We start from the raw sequence: 21333 nt of genomic DNA on the forward strand, positions 1-21333 counted from the left end.
GGTTTAAGTAGTTCTAAGTTCTAGGGGGCTGATGACCTAAGATGTTAAGTCACGTAGTGCTCAGAGCCATTAAAATTACCTAGTATTTGACATTTCACTTGTTGGAGCTGGTTTCCTCCAATCAGAGTGCTCAACATCAAGCACAAACCTTTCAGTGTTGCCAAACTGTCACAATAGTTGGTCATTTCATTTCCGAACTCCTTATCCAGCTTTCGTTCTTGTTGTGTTAAGATCTCAAATAATCGGTCTGGAACTTTAATTCATATTTCACCAAACGTGATAAACACACACACGAAATGATATTAATGAAATACATAGTTTCAGTGTCACATATACATCTATCATAATTACGGTGATCAGTCTTCACTAGATAAGCTTCGCACAACATCGTCTAAAGCCTACTATTTGAAGGCTGTAATTCATTGTTGTGACTGGGTCACTATAGTTATAAATATAACTAATTAGCCCAGTGTTATGGCATAGCATAACAGTTAATATATGAACCTGACATGTAGAAAGTTGTGGGTTTGAATCTCGTCAAATGTAGTGAATCTTCCGTATTTCTAAATCTAATCAAAAGAGTTTGATAATTATTTTTATTCAGTTAATTGGTTTAAATATAATTTTCTGTTTCAAGTAGTTTGATGTGTCATTTTCATCATTGTATTGACTTTTCTATTTGCCCTTATTTTTCTTCCTATCATTCTTTTTTCATTTGAAATCTGCCTGTGTTGCTTATAATGTACAACGAAGTGCCAACAAGGACTGCTCATCGGTTGGTAATGCGGCGGCTTGTGTAGCCAGTGTGAGGATAGTTTAAGGTAACCGATGACAGCAAGAAATTACAGTTTGCTTTTAGTGCTGAAACCTAATTATTTTCTGTCTTTAGTTTGCTCATAGAGGTTAGCTTTAATCATCATGAACAAAGCAAATGACTTGAGTTCTGCTTCAGGCTATTGACCACAGTTTTCTCGACTACATTGCACATCATGAGGCTGTGGTTAGCTTAGGACATTCGTTTAAATTCAAGCCTGCAAAATGCATTGTCTGCCACAATTTAGTCATTGCTCAATTAAAATAAATTGTCGAAGGCACTTCTCGCATTTCCGACATACCTCACATCGGCCACTTCCAACATTGCTGCATGTTACGCGTAACAGCATCTGCAAAGTGACCCACCATGTTTGTGTGTCACATACAACCGAATGATAGCCAGCAGTTGATGTGGCAACATTGTATAAACAAGTGACACCCATCAACTGTAAGTAATATAATTGGACTATAGTGAAGATCACTGTTTTCACACTCCATATTGGTCCCGACAGTAATTTGTTACTTAAAGAGCTGTATAGGTGATAAGACACTGTGCTAATGTTCAAGAGGACTAGTTCAAATTCCATCTGACCATCCAGTTAGATTTTCTGTTGTTTCCCAATTTGCTTACGGCGTTTTCTGTGAGCGGTCCATTGAAACAGGGCTATGGAATGCGAGACGCAGAGAGTAGTTATATTAATTGGTCTCACAGTTTTCACAGCAATCACCCTTTATTCTGCTATTCTCTCACCTTTGTCTTCCTGTAGCAGTAATCAGCAATACCATACCAGATGTTGGGCAAGCTCTCCTATCCTCGAATAGAAAATGTAGGTTTTTTTTCTGTAGGCAATGGGATCATTGAAGAGAGATTGTTACTTTAGTTTTGGGAAGGATGAAAGAAGTGGCAGCGGTTGGGATGTGGTAGGAGAGATCAGTGTGCCCCAACCTGTCTATTGTCAAGTGTGACACTTGCTATATATTATCCACATGCTCAATGCATTTCTTTCAGACAAATTCAATCATAGATATATGTACAGTTATTTAGCCTCAGTGCTTTAACATTTTACTGACAGTGCATTATTGTTTCCCAGGTTACCCGGAGTTTGGTTACTACCTGAACAGGACTGGAAGGCCAATGATCTATTCTTGTAGTTGGCCTGTTTATCAGATCTATGCAGGAATGTCGGTATGGTTCTTCTCTTTACTGATAATATTTACATTGTCCTCGTTTTCCTTTACATATACGTAGTGATAATTCTGATTTTTTTTTTTCTGTGCTGCTAGATAATTTCCTCTGAAATGCTACTTTTCCTTTCAGCCAAACTTTTCTTCCATTATAGAACACTGTAATTTGTGGCGAAATTTTGATGATATCCAGGACTCATGGGCGAGTGTTGAAAGTATTATCGATTATTATGGAAATAATCAAGATATAATTGTGCCCAATGCTGGTCCAGGTCATTGGAATGACCCTGATATGGTGAGTATTTTACATGAGATCTGCACAGTGTGACTATTGATAATAGCACCAGAAAAGGCATATAAAGAAGTGACTGCAAATATAAATTATTGTGTTGTCAGTCATTCATGTGTATGAGTTGTTTTTTATACATCCTCAGCAACTGCCTTCTTTGGAACTGGAATTATTACGTGCTTCTATATATTAGGGAGAATAGCTTTGTCTTGTTATTGATCCAAGATCTCAGTAATTCTAAGGGAATGTTCTGTACTCTTAAGTGCCTTTTTCATCTTAGATCTTTCAGTTCTGTCTAAATCTTCTCGCAGGATCTCATCACACTTCTAATCTTCATCTACTTCCTCATCGCTTTCCACTATACATCTTAAACTTTCTTCCTATAATAAAGCCACTCTATTATATTACTTCCATCTTTCGGACTTCCCCACTTTGTTTAGTACCGGCTTGCCATCTGAACTCTTGATATTCATACTGCTGTCTCTCCTTAAAGGTTTCTTTAATTTTTCTATACATAGGATCTATCTTTCCCATATTCATTCATGTTCCTTTGGTATTTCATTTCTCCTCTAGGCATTCTTCATTCACATTTTACACTTTCTGTGTATCTCTTGTGTTTTAGATGTCCGTATACCCTTTGGCCTACTAAATGTGCTCCATGTTTATATTTTGCCCTTCCATCAGTCAAATTCAGTATCTACTGTGCTACCAAGGATTTCTGCTAGAGCTTGCCTTTTTGCCTTTTTGATCCTCTGCTGCCTTCCCTATTTCATATCCCACAGCTACCCACTCATTGTATTCATTTCACTTTTTTCAGACAGTTAAAGCTATCAGTAATATAAGATTCTTTTACTTTATTTGACTCCATCTCCTTAATTTCCTATGTTTGTATCATTTCTTTAGTTTTAATCTGCAGTTTATAATCAGTAAATTGTTGTCAGAAGTCATGTCTGCTCCTGGATGTACTTTGCAGTTTAAGCTCTGATTTCAAAATGTCTGTCCTACCATTATATAAACACTGTAGGAAAAGATACATTGCTACTTACCATAAAGAAGATGCATTAACTTGCAGAGAGGCACAATTTAAGGACACCTACAGAAAACTTTCAGTCACAGCCTTCATTAGCAAAAGAGAAACGCACACTATTCATACACACAAGCAAGCACACCTCATGCACACGTGACTGCCAGCTTCAGCATCTCAAGCCATAAAGCAACTGTCACGTGGGATGCAAGCAGCAATCTGGAGGGGGCTGGGAAGGGAAAGGGATAGTGGAGAATGGATGGGGAGAGAGAGATGGATGCTGTTTGGCAGAGTATGCAAGGCTTAGAATGCCATTAGGCACAGCATCATGAAGTTGTGGGGCATGGATGTGGGCGAAAAGGGGTGAAAAAGAAGAAGAGCAGGGAAAGATCGATGGATACATAGGAAGAGGGTGTGAGATGAGAGTGGAGGAGGAGATGATAGGACATAGGGGCTGGCAGCTGATGAGTGGAGGGTGTGGGGCATTAAGTTACCATATGTTGAGGCCAGGATGATTACAGGAGTGGAGAATGTGTTGTAAGGATAACTCCCATCTGAGCAATTCAAAAAAGCTGGTGGTGGAGGGGAGGATCCAGATGGCTCATGTAGTAAAGCACCCATTGAAATCAAGTTTTTTATGTTCATCTGGATGCTGTGCCACAGCGTGGTCTACTTTTCTCTTGACCACAGTTTCGAGGTGCCCATTCATCCTGATGGACAGCTGATTAGTAGTCATAAAATATAAAAACATGTTCATTGATTGCAGCAGAGCTGGTAAATGACTATTTGTGAAGGCCTTGGTGAGACCCTCAGCACACTGAGCATATAGCACTGCAGATAAGCTGACCGCTGATGGCCATGCTATACGAGAGGAATTTTTTGGAGTGAAAGGGATGACAGCTGTCAAAGTGCAGGTACTGTTGGTTGGTGGGTTTAATGTGAACAGAGGTGCAGATGGAACCATTAAAGAGGAGGAGGTCAGCTTCCACGAAGGTGGCATTCTGGGTTGAGGAGGACTACATAAAGCAGGTGGGAGAAAAGGTGTTTGAGTTTGTGAAGGAATGAAGATTTGGTGTCTTGGCCCTGAGTCCAGATCGTGAAGATATCAGTGAACCTGAACCATACTAGGGGTTTGGCATTTTGGAAGGCTAGGAAGGTGTCTTCTAGATGGCCCATAAATAGGTTGGCATAGTAGGGTGCCATGCAAGTGCCCGTGGCTGTGTCGTGGATTTGTTTCTATACCTTCCCATCAAAGGAGAAGTAGTTGTGTGTTAGGATAACAGTAGTATGGTGAATGAGGTGCTGGGTTTGGATTCTGAAAGACTTTGGAGGGGTAGTTTTCAATAGTGGTAAGGCCATGGGCATGAGGGATGTTGGTGTATTGGGAGGTGGTGTCAACAGTGATGAGTAGGGATTCAGGAGGTGAGGGGGTGGATACTGTGGAGAGTCAGTGAAGGAAATGGTTGGTGTTTTAGCCGTGGGAAGTTAGATTACAAGCAATTGATTGGAGTTGTCAGTCACTGAGGACCGAGATTCTTTAAGTGGGGGCACAATGACCGGCCACAATGGGGCACCCAGGATTGTTGGATTTGTGGATTTTTGATTTTTGGGAGCATGTAGAAGGTGCGTGTGTGGGGTGTCATAAGGTTGAGGAGTGAAATAGCTTAAGGCGAATGGTTCTGGGAATGGCCTAAGGCTTTAAGCAGGGACTGGAAGTTGTGTTGAACTTCTGGGATGGGATGACTCTAGCAGCATTGGCATTCTGCAAAGTCACTGTAATTCATAACAACAGTGGTAGAACCTTTGTTTGCAGGTAGCGTGATTAGGTCAGGATTTGTTTTGGGGTTGTGCTTGGCTATTCTTTCTTCTACTGAATGGTTGGTGTTCTGAGGAAGGGGCCTGGGGAAGGATGGTGAGGCAAAGCTACACCACCGCCATTTCCTTCACCAACTCTCCCTTTTACCTCCTGGATCCCTACTCGTTGCTGTTGACACCACTCCCCTATATACCAATATACTTACATCCCTCATGCACGTGGTCTTACCGCTATTGGACACTACCTGTCTGAAGTCCTTCAGACTCCAAACCCACTACCTCAGTCACCTTATTACTGTTATTCTAACCCACAACTACTTCTCCTTTGAAAGGAAATTATACAAACAAATCAGTGGCACAGCCATGGGCACCTATTTAGTACCCTCCTAAGCCACCCTGTTTATTGGCCTCCCAAAACGCCAGACCTCTAGTCTGGTTCAGGTTCACTGATGATATCTTCATGATTTGGACTCATAGCCAAGACACCCTATCTTTGTTCCTTCGCAACCTCAACATCTTTTCTCCCACCTGCTTCATGTGGTCGTCCTCAACCCAGCATGGCACCTTCCCAGATGTTGACCTCCTTCTCTCTGATGGCTTCATCTGCACCTCTGTCTGCATTAAACCCACTAATCATCAACAGTACCTGCATTTCGGCAGCTGTCATCCTTTTCACCCAAAAAATTCCTCGTATATAGCCGGCCACTGGGGACAGCTTATCTGCAGTGACAAGAACTCCCATGCTCAGTGTGCTGATTGTCTCACCCATGCCTTCACAGACAGGCACTATCCCCCAGACCTAGTCCACCAACAGATCTCCTGTGCCATTTCCCTCCCATCACCTCCATGGAACCAGCCACAAAGAAGTGGCCCCTTCGTCATCCAGTATTGCTCCCGACTGGAGCAACTAAACCAAAACCTTTGCCAGAGCTTAGATTGCATATCATCATGCCCTGAAATGAGGGAAATCCTACCTGAGATCCTTCCCACACACTCCAAGTGGTGTTCTGTCACATATTCCACCTCCACAGCATCCTAGTCTATCCCTGGGGAAGACTAAGGTGCAAAACCTGCCCAATCCACTCACCGAGCACTTCCTATTCCAATCCTGTCACAGGTTATTCTACCCCATCAGGTGCCAAGCCACCACCTGTGAAAGCAGCCATGTCATGTACCAGCTCTGCTGCAGTCATTGCACTGCGTTTTATATTGGTATGAATACCAACCAGCTGTCCACCAGAATGAATGGTCAGTGCCAAACTGTGGTCAAGAGCAAAATAGACCACCCTGTTGCACAACATGCAGCTGAACATAACACACTTTATTTCAGTGGATGCTTCACTACCTGAGCCATCTGGGTCCTGCCTTCTAATACCAGATTTCCTGAATTGTGCAGATGGTAGCTATCCTTACAACATATTGTCCACTCCCATAATTGTCCTGGCCTCAACCTACGGTAACATACTGTCCCCATACCCTCCACCCAACAGTTTCCACCCCTTGTGTCCTATTGTCTCCTTCCCATTCTCGCTTCCCATCCTCTTTCTTTGCTGCTCTCCATCAACACATCTGCCCATCGTGATCCACTCCTCCTTTTTTGCTTCTTTTTTCTCCACCTTCCTCCACCACAACCTCGTGACATTGTACCTGTTGGCATTGCAGTCGCTGCACATTCTGCCAGACAGTGTTCGTCCCTCTCCCCACCCATACACTACTATCCCATCCCCATCCCCTTCCCCATCCCCAACAGATTGCTGCTTGATGCCACAAGGTAGTTGTATTTCGACCCAAGATGCTGGAGTTGGCAGTCATGTGTGCATGAGGTATGCCTGCTTGTATGTATGAATAGTGTATGTTTCTCTTTTGCTGATGAAGGCTGTGGCTGAAAGCTTTCTGTAAGTGTGTTTTAACTGTGTCTGAGTGCAACTTAATGTGTCATCTTTACAGTAAGTAGCGATCTAACTTTTCCTATGTTGTTGAAATTCTTACATGTAGTTTCCATTGTTTGAGTCTTAAGTTATATAACGTATCCAAAATTCCATGGTGAAACTGACAAACTTCTTTCTTATACATTACAGAGACTACCCAGCACCGAGCTTCTCTGCTTTTGTAAACCATTTGTGCTCAACCATTCATCGTCTGCAAGAGCTTAGTGATTCTTCTACCAAATTATAGGCTTTACATAAGTGGCTTTGTAACAGTGAAGGATTGCTAGTTAGGAGTAAACAAATACTGTTGTCATCAGCTGTAAAGTACAAAGTCAAGAGGTGGCAGTCATGTTGTTGTAGTTGCTGTTGTTGTGGTCTTCAGTCCAGAGACTGGTTTGATGCAGCTCTCTCCTTGCTACTCTGTCCAGTGCAGGCTTCTTCATCTCCAAATACCTACTGCAACCTACATCCTTCTGAATCTGCTTAGTGTATTCATCTCTTGGTCTCCCTCTATGATTTTTACCCTCGATGATTCCCTCCAATACTAAATTGGTGATCCCTTCATGCCTCAGAGCAGATCCTAACAACTGATGCCTTCTTCTAACCAAGTTGTGCAGCAATTTCCTCTTCTCCCCAATTCTATTCAGTACCTCCTCATTAGTTACATGATGTACCCATATAATTTTCAGCATTCTTCTGTAGCACCACATTTTGAAAGCTTCTTGTTTAAACTGTTATCATCCACGTTTCACTTCCATACATGGCTACTGTGACATCCCCTCTCCCCTTTTTGTTGTCATTGTTGATGATGAGCCACTACTGCTACAGCTCGGCTGGTGGATTGGAGATGCGACGTGCAGTGATGGTTGTCGCTGTTGGATAACCTGGAACAGCACCTGAAAATCTGTAAAGAAAATTGTTCCTCGAGTAATGTATGAAAGTCCGTTTGCGAGTCCGCACAGTCTTCTCAGCGATGCAAACTGCTGATTTTAATTGTCTGTTATGGTTTTGTGATCATTTGCTATGCCCGATTAGTTAGTTATTGCAGTATTGAGTGAATCATACATCACCGGCATCGTTTCACACCACTGAAGCGAGGAAAAATTCATTTGCGGTTCAGTATCAATAGTTGTTGTTACGTTGATAGGCAGAATTGTTCACTACGGCACAACGCAAATCCAGAGATAATCTATAATGCTATCTTACTTTTGTGTGTTGTGATATTATTTCGGCAAAACACTCCTTTCAATACTCAATGTCACTCTTTCACTTAAAATGTTCACAGTTAATTAATTTTGATCATCAACCATCACACAGTTCAATTAATGATGGAGCCAACACGTGAGATTTCCATTACTGACGAACAATTTTATTGTTCCTTCTTAGCAATTAGTTTATTATCATCACACCACACGCACACCAATGGATCAGATCAATTACGATTCTTTTCAGTTTGGTGATCGTGACAATTATGACAACTTTTACAATCTACGTATTTGTATTATCTTCGTGTGGTGGTATTAATGTTTCCTACTCCATGCTAATCAGGTATTGCAGTCTTCGATACTATGTCCATTCTTCGTTGTAACTGTTCACTTTGATGAAGGTTGAGTCCAACAATAATATCTCCAATAATTAAAGTTCATTAACTCGTTGTACACTATCAGAATATCACTTCAGTTCAAGTTCTCAAGTCAGAATAACTGAGAACCAAGTCTGCACATCTCTATCACACAATATTACTCTCTCTCTCTCTCTCTCTCTCTCTCTCTCTCTCTCTCTCTCTCTCTTTTTTTTTTTTTTTTTTTTTTTTTTTTTTTTTTTTTTTTTTTTTTAGTAGAAACAATCTCTTAGCGTTCCATTTGTAGTACTATAACAGATGGTGCTCTTTCATGACTTGATGACTTGATAGCTAGCAAGCTACTAACATTTCCATGATCGAGCATTGTAGACGCATTGAATTTCCTTTTTGCCACATTTACAACTCTCTTTCACAATAAATGTTATCTCTGACCAACATATTACTTTGGACTTAACTTTAATCGTACTGATTTACAGTTACTACTGAGATGTTTGATAGCTTATTAAAAATAACCCTTCTTTCTTTCTACCTTTATATCATGACATACTCAGTAATTATTGAAATTGATGTTCATCAAAACTTTAATGTGTTATATTATTGTCAAAGTTGTCATACCTGTCAGGATAACACTGTTCCATACTTTAAATTACCATGACATTCTTATTTGGGTTTTCGGGTTTCTTGGGGTGTTACACTACACTCCATACAAATACTTTTCAATAATTTTAACACCTGTCAACACCTGCTTTCTGTGGGATTGGAATTATTATGTGCTTCCTGAAGTCTGAGGGTACTTTGCCTGTCTGATACATCTTGCACACCAGATGGTAGAGTTTTGTCATGACTGGCTCTCCTGAGGCTATCAGTAGTTCTGACAGAATGTTGTCTACTCCTGGGACCTTGTTTTGAGTTAGTCTTTCAGTGCTCTGTCGAATTCTTCATGCAGTATCATATCTCCCATTTCATCTTCATCTACATCGTCTTCCATTTCCATAATAGTGCCCTCAAGTACATCACCCTTGTACAGACCCTCTATACAGGGTGTTACAAAAAGGTATGGCCAAACTTTCAGGAAACATTCCTCACACACAAAGAAAGAAAATACGTTATTTGGACATGTGTCCAGAAACGCTTACTTTCCATGTTAGAGCTCATTTTATTACTTCTCTTCAAATCACATTAATCGTGGAATGCAAACATACAACAACAGAATGTACCAGCATGACTTCAAACACTTTGTTACAGGAAATGTTCAAAATGTCCTCCGTTAGCGAGGATACATGCATCCACCCTCTGTCGCCTGGAATCCCTGATGCACTGATGCAGCCCTGGAGAATGGCGTATTGTATCACAGCCGTCCACAATACGAGCACGAAGAGTCTCTACATTTGGTACCGGGGTTGCGTAGACAAGAGCTTTCAAATGCCCCCATAAATGAAAGTCAAGAGGGTTGAGGTCAGGAGAGCGTGGTCAGGAGAGCGTGGAGGCCATGGAATTGGTCCGCCTCTACCAATCCATCGGTCACCGAATCTGTTGTTGAGAAGCGTACAAACACTTCGACTGAAATGTGCAGGAGCTCCATCGTGCATGAACCACGTGTTGTGTCGTACTTGTAAAGGCACATGTTCTAGCAGCACAGGTAGAGTATCCCGTATGAAATCATGATAACGTGCTCCATTAAGCGTAGGTGGAAGAACAAACTGAAATGAGCTCTAACATGGAAATTAAGCGTTTCCGGACACATGTCCACATAACATCTTTTCTTTATTTGTGTGTGAGGAATGTTTCCTGAAAGTTTGGCCGTACCTTTTTGTAACACCTTGTATACTTGTCCCACCATTCTGCTTTCCCGTCTTTGCTTACAACTGGTTTTCCATCTGAGCTCTTGATATTTATACAAGTGGTTCTCTTTTCTCCACAGGTCTCTTCAATTTTCCTGTAAGCAGTATCTATCTTACCCCTAGTCATACATGCTTCTACACCCTTACATTTGTCCTCTAGCCATCCCTGCTTAGCCGTTTTGCACTTCCTATTGACTCATTGTTGAGACGTTTGTATTCCTTTTTGCCTGCTTCATTTACTGCATTTTTGTATTGTCTCCTTTCATCAGTTAAATTCAGTATCTCTTCTGTTACCCAAGGATTTCTACTAGCCCTCATCTTTTTACCTACTTGATCCTCTGCTGCTTTCACTATTTCATCTCTCAGTGTTACCCATTCTTCTTCTGTCGTATTTCTTTTCCCTGTTCATGTCAATCTTTCCCTAAGGTTTTCTCTGAAACTCTCTACAACCTCTGGTTCTTTCAGTTTATCCACAGGGTGTCTACGACCCGGGACAACCGGGAGATCCGGTAAAAACCCGGGAATTTTTTAGAATTCTGGGAATCTATTATTGTTTTAGTTTTCAGTTAAATTTTTGTGATTTTGACTGGTAAGAATCAATACTCCAACAAAGGATATTACTGTATCCCGCTTCTGCAGAATAATACTGCAGCAACAAAACATGAACGAGAGGAAAAATGAACGAAAATAAAACTTAAGTCTCAAAGGAAATGCGCCATATACAACAGCAAAACATAGTGCTCATACAAGCGTCTGCCAACAGCAAAGTGTGTCAAATGCTTCAGGAATACTATGCATTGCTTCCTAACAACAAATTGTCTCCGATGAGCGTGACGTCACAGCTGTTTACATTAGATTCGTTTGAGCAGTTGCAGGCGGGTTCTTGTGCATGCGCAGTTGAGTCGCGTATGAGTAATACCTTCTCCCGCTTCTGGCTACGGATGTGTGGCTGGGCGCCACTACCTAATATTGCCCCGGTTCAGAAATGTTGTAGATCCGGGGCTGATGCACAGAGCAGTCTGAGCTGTAGTGGGGAGGTGGGTAGACTCCACGTGACCCGTGTTTACGTTGTTTCTTCTTCATTTATTCCTCTCACATTAAATGAAAACGAAACGGATTTCTGTGGTCGGGAGCTATCAAATGAATTAAAATACGTTCGCATGTTTACGGAAGGCTAAAATTTTCTCCACCTTTCTGACAGTCAAGCATTAATCGCCTTGCAGAATAATGAAGTTATTTTTGTCAGTTTGCTAAAGACATTTGACTTGTAGTAATCTGTAGCGATGAGACAGTCAATTTATTTGAAACGAAGTGTTTAATTTCACACTGTTGGTTAGTTTCAACTGTTCGCTGCATTTCAAGTGCATGTTTTCCATTTTCTAGCTCGCATGGCATGATGCCATAATAAAGAACCAAACATGAGACAATACAGTAGTGGTACTCGAGAAAATTTACATCCAAATCTGGACATACGAATGTGCACTTTAAGCCGAATTATGCATTTTAGTATGGTTCACGAAATTCTGATACTCTTGAAGTATCCTCTGATGTCTTGTTTCTTTTGTGACATAGCGCAAAATCTTTTAATGTTTTACACGTACGAACATACGAGCTTCCTCCGTCATCATAGCTGCGCAAGAACAGGTGCACCTGTTATCTGGCGCTCTCTGACAACTGCTGAAACTAATCAGTTTCTAACACATCATGGGAAAATATTGCAAATGGTGGTTTGAAAAGCGTTACTTTTTGATAGTAAATTTCCTTTTACACAAGATGAACTATGTGCGAGAATGTACGATGAATTTCTTAAATCACAGAGCGTTTGACTCTCAATTAAAAATCAACTCTTTGAGGTCGACCATCTAGAAGAATTTCGAGCCCAGAAGATCAGAAATTTACGTCGTTATTAAAAATTTTACTGGCACATTTGTGTGATACAACTCAAAGTGTAACATGCGCAAAAAAGATCAACATTATATGTGGAAGCTTAGCTTGTCTTGCAGCTTATTAATCTTCGAGACCATGATTATATGTGAAAGCTTTGTTTTTCTTGTAGCAACACTACGTATATTAATTTAAACCATTAACTTTTCCTATTTGTATTTTCGCACTACTTATGAGTGATCTTGCTATTGGCCGACTACATCATGTGTTCTATGCTGTCTTGAGCTGGCGAGATCACGTGACATGAGCTATGACTGGCTTACAAAAGCTCGTCGCAATCTCGATTTTAATGCTTTGGAAAGTAACATGCGGTGTTTGGTGGAATTTGAAGTTATACCTTCATAACACGAAACTATGCAGCATACATGTTGCTGCACATCAGAGATCTTTCCAAAACGCGTTTTCCCTCCTTAGTTTCGGTTTCTAAAGTGCCGGGAAATTCTCCGTCTCCGTATAAAACTATAAACATTCAAAGTACTGATAAATTTTACAGTGCCAAGGAAAAGTATACTATCACTTAACACGGGAAAAGTGTATTTTCACCCGGGAGAAAGTGTATTTTCATCTGGGAAAAATCCAGGAATTTTTTTTCCTTGTCCATGTATGCACCCTGATCCAGGTCCCATATTTTTAAATTCCTACCTTTTTGCAGTTTCTTCAGTTTTAATCTACAGTTCATAACCAATAATTATGATCAGAGTCCACATCTGCCCTGGAAATATCTTCCATTAAAAACTAGCTCTGAAATCTCTGTTTTACCATTATATAATCTACCTGAAACTTTCCTGTGTCTCCAGGCCTCTTCCACGTGTACAACTTTCCTTCATGATTCTTAGACCAAATGTTAGCTATGATTAAGTTGTGCTTTGTGCAAAATTCTACCCGGCAGCTTCCTCTTTCATTCCCTACTCGCAGTCCTCCATGACTATTAAGTTTTCAGCTCCCTTAACTATCTTAAGAAATTTCTTCAATCTCTTCATTATTTCCAGAACTAGTTGGCATATAAACTTGTACTGGTGTGGCAGATGTGAGCTTCGTGTCTGTCTTGGCTACAATAATGCGTTCACTATGCTGTTCGTAGTAGCTTATTCATGTGCCTCTTTTCTTTCTGTTCCTGCATTACCCATATTTCATTTTGTATTTATAACCCTGTATTCACCTGGGCAGAAGTCTTGTTCCTCCTGCCACCAAACTTCACTAATTCCCACTATATCTAACTTCCCTTTTTAAATTTTGTAACTTACCTGCCTGATTAAGGGATCTGACATTCCACACTCCAATCATAGAACAGCAGTTATCATTCTCCTGATAATTGCATCCTCCTGAGTAGTCCCCGCCCAGAGATCCGAATGCGGGACTATTTTACCTCTGGAATATTTTACCCAAGAGGATGCCATCGTCATTTAACCATACAGTAAAGCTGCAGGCCCTTGGGAAAAATTACGGCTGTAGTTTCGCCTTGCCTTCAGACATCCTCAGTACCAGCGCAGCACGGCCATTTTGGTTGATGTCACAATGCCAGATTAGTCAATCGTGCGGACTATTGCCCCTGCAACTACTGGAAAGGCTGCTGCCCCTCTTCAGGAACCCTATGTGTGTCTGGTCTCTCAACAGACACCCATCCATTGTGGTTTCACCTATGGTACAGCTATCTGTTATCGCTGAGGCACGCAAGCCTCGCCACCAACGGCAGGTTCCATGTTTCATGGGGGAGGATCTAGGTGTTAGTAAAGCTATTACAGTGTAGTGGACAGCATTTATTTATTAGACACTGACTATACTGCATCATTAGGAAGAAGGAGAGCATAAATGGTTGAGGTACATAAACAGGAAAGAGTGAACCTAATTTTTTCAAGCTTTACACATTTTAGTTTTGAACAACTTGAACAGTGGCACTGATGATCATGATGTTGAGGTCCTAAAACAAACACACTTGCTTCGATGCCCCCCCCCCCCCCCCCCACATACACCTCAACTGATAAAGAAAGCTGCAAATTTTCTCCCTCCATATGTCCCTTGCCCAGTCCTGGGAAAAGCAAGGGGGGGGGGGGGGGGGGGGGGGGGGGGGGGAAGAGAGAGAGAGAGCGAGAGAGGGAGGGAGGGGGGAAGAGGCAATTTCATATTTGATCTTATCCAGTGTCTGTTGACATATTGGTGTTTGCAGTATTAACCGATGAACACTAAAGGGAAGAAAAGTTAAACTGCTACTAAATCATTCAAAGTTTCTTCTTCATATTTCATTCAAAGGAAGTCATAATTTATAGGTTATGCATCAGTTAATTACCCTTATTAGATCTAATCCTATTATGTTACACACCAAATTAAGTAAAAAATCTTCTGATTTATACCGTACTGCTAATTACAAATTTATGAAAGTTTAGTACCCTAGGGTTAATATCATAGCTCTCGTACTTGTTGCAGCTTATTATTGGCAACTTTGGCCTTAGTTATGAGCAAAGCAAAACTCAGATGGCGATTTGGGCCATCCTTGCCGCACCTCTTTTGATGTCAGTTGACCTGCGCACTATTCGTCCTGAGTACAAAGCAATATTACAGAACAAGAAAATTATAGCTGTTGATCAAGATCCATTGGGCATACAAGGTCGAAGAATATACAAGGTAAGTTAATTCTGAATGAATATTTCCGTGTCCATTTTAATTGTTTTGCCAAGGTTATGTTTTATCATCTTGTTAATGGTATGGTTCTTCTCCAATTATGTTTTATAGGTTGAAATGTTCAGTGTTAAATGGAACTTCCTGATTTTGTTTTCAGCGAGGTTCATATAATGGCAGATACTTTTCAAAGTGAATGAGTAGTGTCTGCTTTTATAAGTATTGTAAGAAAGTTCCGGTAAAATGTAAATAATATAGGAGTAAGGGGCACTGCTGGTTGAATAGAAGTAGTGTTAAGTTGAGGACAGGTTTACTGAAAAGAATAAAAACTTGCTACCTTCTACTATTCAGTGAGTGGTCTCCTATACCATAAATTATTTAGTATCCATTTTCAATATGTACACAGTAGTAATACAGTTTTCAAATAATTATGTATACACTAATTATATCATGTGATGCATCATGTTTTACATAAATAAATTCATTGCCCATTACTACAAAGCATTGAAATAATGACAAAATCTACAATCAAAGTCCTTGTATCGATCAAAGAGAACAAATGTATATTAAATATACAACTTGTTAAAATATTTTTCATCCTCAGGTCATAAAACTATGTTCCCCTGACACAGTATGCCTAGTCTATGTAGCATTTGTATTTTCATTTGTGAGTGTCTTTTTTCAGCCTGTGAGATGAAAGAGCTGTGTACACATCATTTCATAGCTCGTATTTCATTTTTGTTTCAGCACAATGGTATTGAGATATGGGCTCGGCCAATTACTCCAGTCTATCAAAATTATTTTTCATATGCTGTGGCTTTTCTTAACCGTAGGACTGATGGAACACCATCAGATGTTGCAGTTACTCTAAGAGAACTGGGCCTCTCTTACCCTGGTGGATACACAGTTGAGGTAATTACTTGACCATTTAGAGCTGTCACTCCTTCCTCATCCTACAGAGCTTCATTCAAAGTCGCTTTTAAAGATAAAAACCACACCGTATTTACCCAAATCTAAGCCTCACTTTTTTCCGGTTTTTGTAATCCAAAAAACCGCCTGCGGCTTAGAATCGAGTGCAAAGTAAGCGGAAGTTCTGAAAAACGTTGGTAGGTGCCGCAAAACTAACTTCTGCCATTGAATATATGTAGCGCTACACAGACTTGCTTTGCAGGCACAAAGATAAATACTGGTGCCAAAACCTCTGTGTCAGTAAATAAATAAAAAAAAAAAAGTGGAAGACAAGCTTTTTTCTCCGCCCGAGTTTCAACCACTGCATTTTCATACATTATCCAACAAAGTAAATACAAATTCCGTATTGTTCATCTTCGAATGTAGCAGCATTTCATTGTACTGTGAAAATCCGTCTGGCAAGACTGTTTGGGGTTTTTGTCAATATGGCCATCTCTACATTCTGAATTTTTTCCTACCTGTGAGAAGAGATGGTTGCTAATAGGAACTTTTATGACTTGTGAATCACATGCAGTATTCTCTACACCATAAAAATAATACAACTATAAACATTTTGCCATGTATTCTTTCGTGTTTGCTGCTATCTCATTTAAATCCTGTCTGCCTAATAAACTACGAAACTGGAGTGAGACAACAGCAAACGCGGAAGAATATACATATCATGTCATGTTTAGATTCGTATTATTCTTATGCCTAATAGTGATACAGTCAGAAATGAACCACGCCAATTGACTACATTTTTAAATCTAGGATGACTCTTATTTCTGTGCAGAATGTAACGTACTAATGAGGCGTCTGCAAAGATTTTCAAACGGAGAAAAATTTTCGCTAAACTCTCGTTCAAAACCTCTTCTATCATACACAGTCTATTATTTGGGTCTTGTTGATCATTATCAAAGAAAGCAGCAGTGTAAGTAACAACAAATAACAGTCTCTTGCCGTTGTTTCGCTAATGAGACAATTCCTCTCTTCTTCTTTTTTTTCATTGTAAGCGGCGGTAGCGCACACAAAAGCAAGCCATGCGCGCAGCGGCGACAGGCCGTAAACACTCATTATCAGAATACGACAAATAATGCATGACACAGTACAGTAATGCATTTTCAGCTTAGAGTGACGTAAACACCTATAACAAAGAGAACGGCACTTATGAGATCAAAGAAAAATAAGCAATCAATTCAAACGAGACGAAGCATGTGAAAAAGGAAGGGTACCCATAAAAATACGGACGGAGCCTGACGCATAGCAATGGCTACCTGGTAAAGCTTAACTGCTAAGCTTACGACAATGAACCAAACTACTGTAGCTGTATCGTCATTCATTCGACCTAAATTGTGTCTCATATTAAAATGGACCAACTTTGTTTTGATTTGGAGTTGCGACCTAAAACTTTTCTCTCCCCTTGAATTTCGAGTCTCAAATTTCAGGTGCGGCTTAGACTCGGGAATTTTTTTTTTTTTTTTTTTTTTTTTTTTTTTTTTCCTTTATTTCGAGTCTCATTTTTCAGGTGCGGCTTAGATTCGAGAGTGGCTTAGATTCGAGTAAATACGGTAATTAATCATCACTCTGTGACAAATACAATGGTTCATCTCATGTTGTCGTGATCTGGGCACTGATGATCTCTTGGTTTAATATTCTAGACTAGCCATCTGTGTGTAATGTTTTGCCTATAAATATGTACCTTTGTAATTTGGCATTTGGAAGGAAAAATAAAACTCTACATGAGTTAGCTCTGAATCAACGGTTACTTCAATGGCTGAATGTAAATTGTTTGATAATGAGTTTGTACAGCTTACTAGTATTGTTGTCTCACGTGAAAATATCACCTCACTACCAAAGTCAAGAGAATCAAGCGTACATTTTTACTAAGTTTTGACAGTAGTGAGGGCTCTCCTTTACTGTCATTCATGATTTTAAAGGTTACTACAAGAGCAACATGATATGTGATCAGCAGTTGGCGATGGAGTAATTTGTGACTGAAATGGCACTGTGCTTAAAAAAGCTAGTTTGGGGGGGGGGGGGGGGGGGGTATTCCTGTGGTCTGCTGTAAATCCCAGTCTGATGAACACTGTTCTGAAATTCCCTCTTCTCATCTTTACCAAGTCTGAATTTATTCTCCTCTCTGATGGCCTTACCATCAACGGTACCTTAAAACTTGGTATCTTCCATTTTACAAAACTCCCTGTGTTCTGTAAACAGTGTCTCCAAATGTCTTGACTTGGAACAAAAGTACATCTGGACATGTTCATGAGAAATTTCCCTTCAAGTAATAGTTATGTGAGTCCACAAAGGTTCAGCAGTGGTAACTGATGACTGTAATAAGTTATCCAGACATGTGTGACAGATTATGTTAGGTGGACATGCAGCTGAGAGAAGCAATGGTACAGGTTGTTCTCTGAATGACTTGCCACGTGTGGACAGACTTTGTCCTGTTGAAGTATGGCTTGTGCAGCTGTCTGAAGGAAGGGCAGTTCATTGGGCCCTAACTCTCCACTGATGTAGTGGTTGCTTTTAGATTACTTCCAGTATATTGTATCCAATGATGCCCCAAGCTATCGCACTTGCAGTTTGTCTGCTGTGACAATAGCATTCAGTGCGAGAATGTGACGTAATGGTAGCACCTGTCACAGCTGTAACTGTAGGACATATAAAAGCAGGAGTCATCTGAAATCAATACAATTTGCTACTCAGTATGCCAGCAATGGGGTTCACTTTGCCACCACATACTGAGGATTTTGTGGTTTCTGAATAATAGAAGCATGCATGCTACTAATTCAGATCACAACAGATTGCTTCTGTCTGTCTATGTAGATAGGTTCATATTCATTGCAGTGCCCCGGCCCAGTCTAATCAAAGAAACAAGCAACAATTTTGTTGGAAGTGCTTCACAAATTAACAACTTTTGTTGCTTTCAGTTAAGCTTATAACTTTCAAAAAGTTGAATGCTTGTTAATGTCCAGCTCATTTCGAACTTTTCTGTATATCATTTGATGTGAGCCTATTTTGAGCTTTGGTGAAATTGTGCTGAATTCACCGAAACGAATATCTTTATCACAGTTAAATATTGATACAAGACTGAATGTACTGCAGGTTTCAGTATGTCTAAGGATGCCTCTATCTCACGATAAGTCATGCTGATCCTTCTCAATAGTGTTGGACAGGACACTTATTTTAGTCAACACATTAAATTCATCATTGATGGAAGTACAACCACAACAAAATTCTGCAGAGTAGGTGTAAATAGTCTTTTCTGTGAGTGATTACCAAAAGTTGAACAAAGTAATGCATTTTTTGTGGAGTTTAGTGTTTACAAAAATGTTAGAAAATTGTAACTTTTACGAGATTAAAATGTTGCAGAATTTAGGCTTGGTGCCAGGCATTTTTCGAAAGCAGATAGCATGTTAAAGTTTTCCAATTACGTTAGTTAGCTCACTAAAGTTCTGTTGAGCAAACCTCACTGACAGTTTTCTTACTTTGGTCTTGTTTTCTTCTGTTGTTTAGTTTATATCCTATGCTTGAAACTAATCTTTTTCAGTTTATTTACTTCTAAACATCAATTCTAAATTGATTACAGGACCTCTATGAAGATGTCAACTATGGCACTCTTGTGCAAACACAAAGATTAAAGTGAAGGTGAACCCATCAGGTCAGTAATAACGGTGGGGGTAAACATTTCACCTGAGCATTTGAGGGAAGGGATATGTATGTTGACACTTTTGTTGTTTATTACAGGTGTTGTGATTCTCCGAGCTGACGTCCAACCATCATTCGAACCATCTACGGCAAGACAATCTTCATTCAGCAAAGGACACCCTATGATCCCTACAGTATCTTTCAACCGAGACCTAATAGTTTTATATAGTGTACATAAAAAGCCTATATAAGGCCAAGCCTGACGCGTTACAGTGAAAATGAAGTACAATAACGTTTATAAAAGAAAGGTCTTTGTGAATTATTATTTCCTCATTACGTGGCAAAGTCTTTCTTTAAGTTCAGTATCATTTTTTGTACCCACAGCAAGGACTCAATGATAATGTGATAGGTTCCATGAATGAGTATTTTTTGTTATTTATTTGTAGTTTTAAATACTACCAAGTGTGTGTGCGCTCTTGGCTGCAATATAGACTACGTACAGAACATGCTACGTGATCATTCAAAATACGAAAAGAACATCATTTTATTTTTGACACTTGATTGGAAATAAGATCTGTATCTCTACATAGAGGGTGACTTCCTACTGCTGTCTTTGCAGTAGTTCACCTAGTCTGTGGAGACATGCGAGCACTAAGATGTATCCAAAGCTCAAATGCTGAAGGAAGTTTGTATCTACTTGAATCAATGCTTTCAAGAAATGCAGTGGCACTGAATATTTCTCAAGTTATTAAAATGTGATATTTAATGTACAGTTCATTATATGGTGCAGCTCACTGATCATTTTACTGGCCATGATCGCGTTCTTGCATATCTACTCAAGAAAAGATATTTCTTTGAGATTGAAAATATTTCTTCCATACTGTGAAAAGCTTCTGTATATGTTTAACTGTTATGACTTATGTGGTATGTGACCTACTTGCCTGAAATTATCTATTAAACCATGTACAAAAACTTCAACAAATCCATGTATGTATAGTTTAGTAGGAAACCAAGATGTTTATTTTGTCTGTTTCTTTTAAATACTTTGTGCTTTATTTGTGAATCATGGAAGTTTTTTTGCTAATTAATGGTAGAATTATTTGCAATGTAAAATGAAAAGTATTTCATGTTTCATAGCAGGTAGTTTCCTTTCTGTACTCATGAATGTCTTTTCGTAGCTACTTTCAATGATTGTGATAAATATGCTTCAGTCATTATACTGTGGCCAATAAAACATTCCAACTTTGTATGTCTATATCTTCTTTTTTGCAGTAGTTGTATAGAAATATTATTTAATGTAGTATATTGTAATTAGTATTGCAGTTGTGTTGTATCTTTACGCATTTTATTTAAATGAACAGTGAATAAGGAAAACTTGTTTGTGATTAATACAGTAAGGAAAGTTCTGGTGGAATGTAAATATGTTACTCCTAAAGGAGACCACTTGCTGAATAACAGAAGCATCGAGTGATCAACAGGCACACAAAAAAGAATGAAAACTTTTCCAGCTTTTGGAGGAAATCCTTAATGAGCTGGAGTACAAAAAACTAACTCTCTCTCTCTCTCTCTCTCTCTCTCTCTCTCTCTCTCTCTCTCTCTCTCCTTCTCTCTCTGTTGGGTGGACACACAGTGCTGGGATTGAAATTTGGTAGGCAGGTGTGGGCAAGCAGCTGTATCAAGTGGTGTGGTAAAGGAAGAAG

General features: G+C 39.8%; 1 protein-coding gene across 1 annotated transcript in view; it reads left to right on the top strand.

Annotated features, from left to right (window-relative positions):
* LOC124621874 (alpha-N-acetylgalactosaminidase-like) overlaps nt 1-20882 on the top strand; it is a 93163-nt gene extending 72281 nt beyond the window's left edge. The window contains 7 exon segments of the mRNA XM_047147339.1: nt 1905-1999; nt 2132-2293; nt 14843-15040; nt 15782-15946; nt 19575-19608; nt 19611-19646; nt 19733-20882. Coding sequence (XP_047003295.1) covers nt 1905-1999; nt 2132-2293; nt 14843-15040; nt 15782-15946; nt 19575-19608; nt 19611-19646; nt 19733-19884 — 842 coding nt within the window. The 3' untranslated portion in view covers nt 19885-20882.
* The last annotated feature ends 451 nt before the right edge of the window (nt 20883-21333 follow it).

This window comes from Schistocerca americana, chromosome 7 (assembly GCF_021461395.2).
Source record: "Schistocerca americana isolate TAMUIC-IGC-003095 chromosome 7, iqSchAmer2.1, whole genome shotgun sequence".
Lineage (NCBI taxonomy): Eukaryota > Metazoa > Arthropoda > Insecta > Orthoptera > Acrididae > Schistocerca > Schistocerca americana.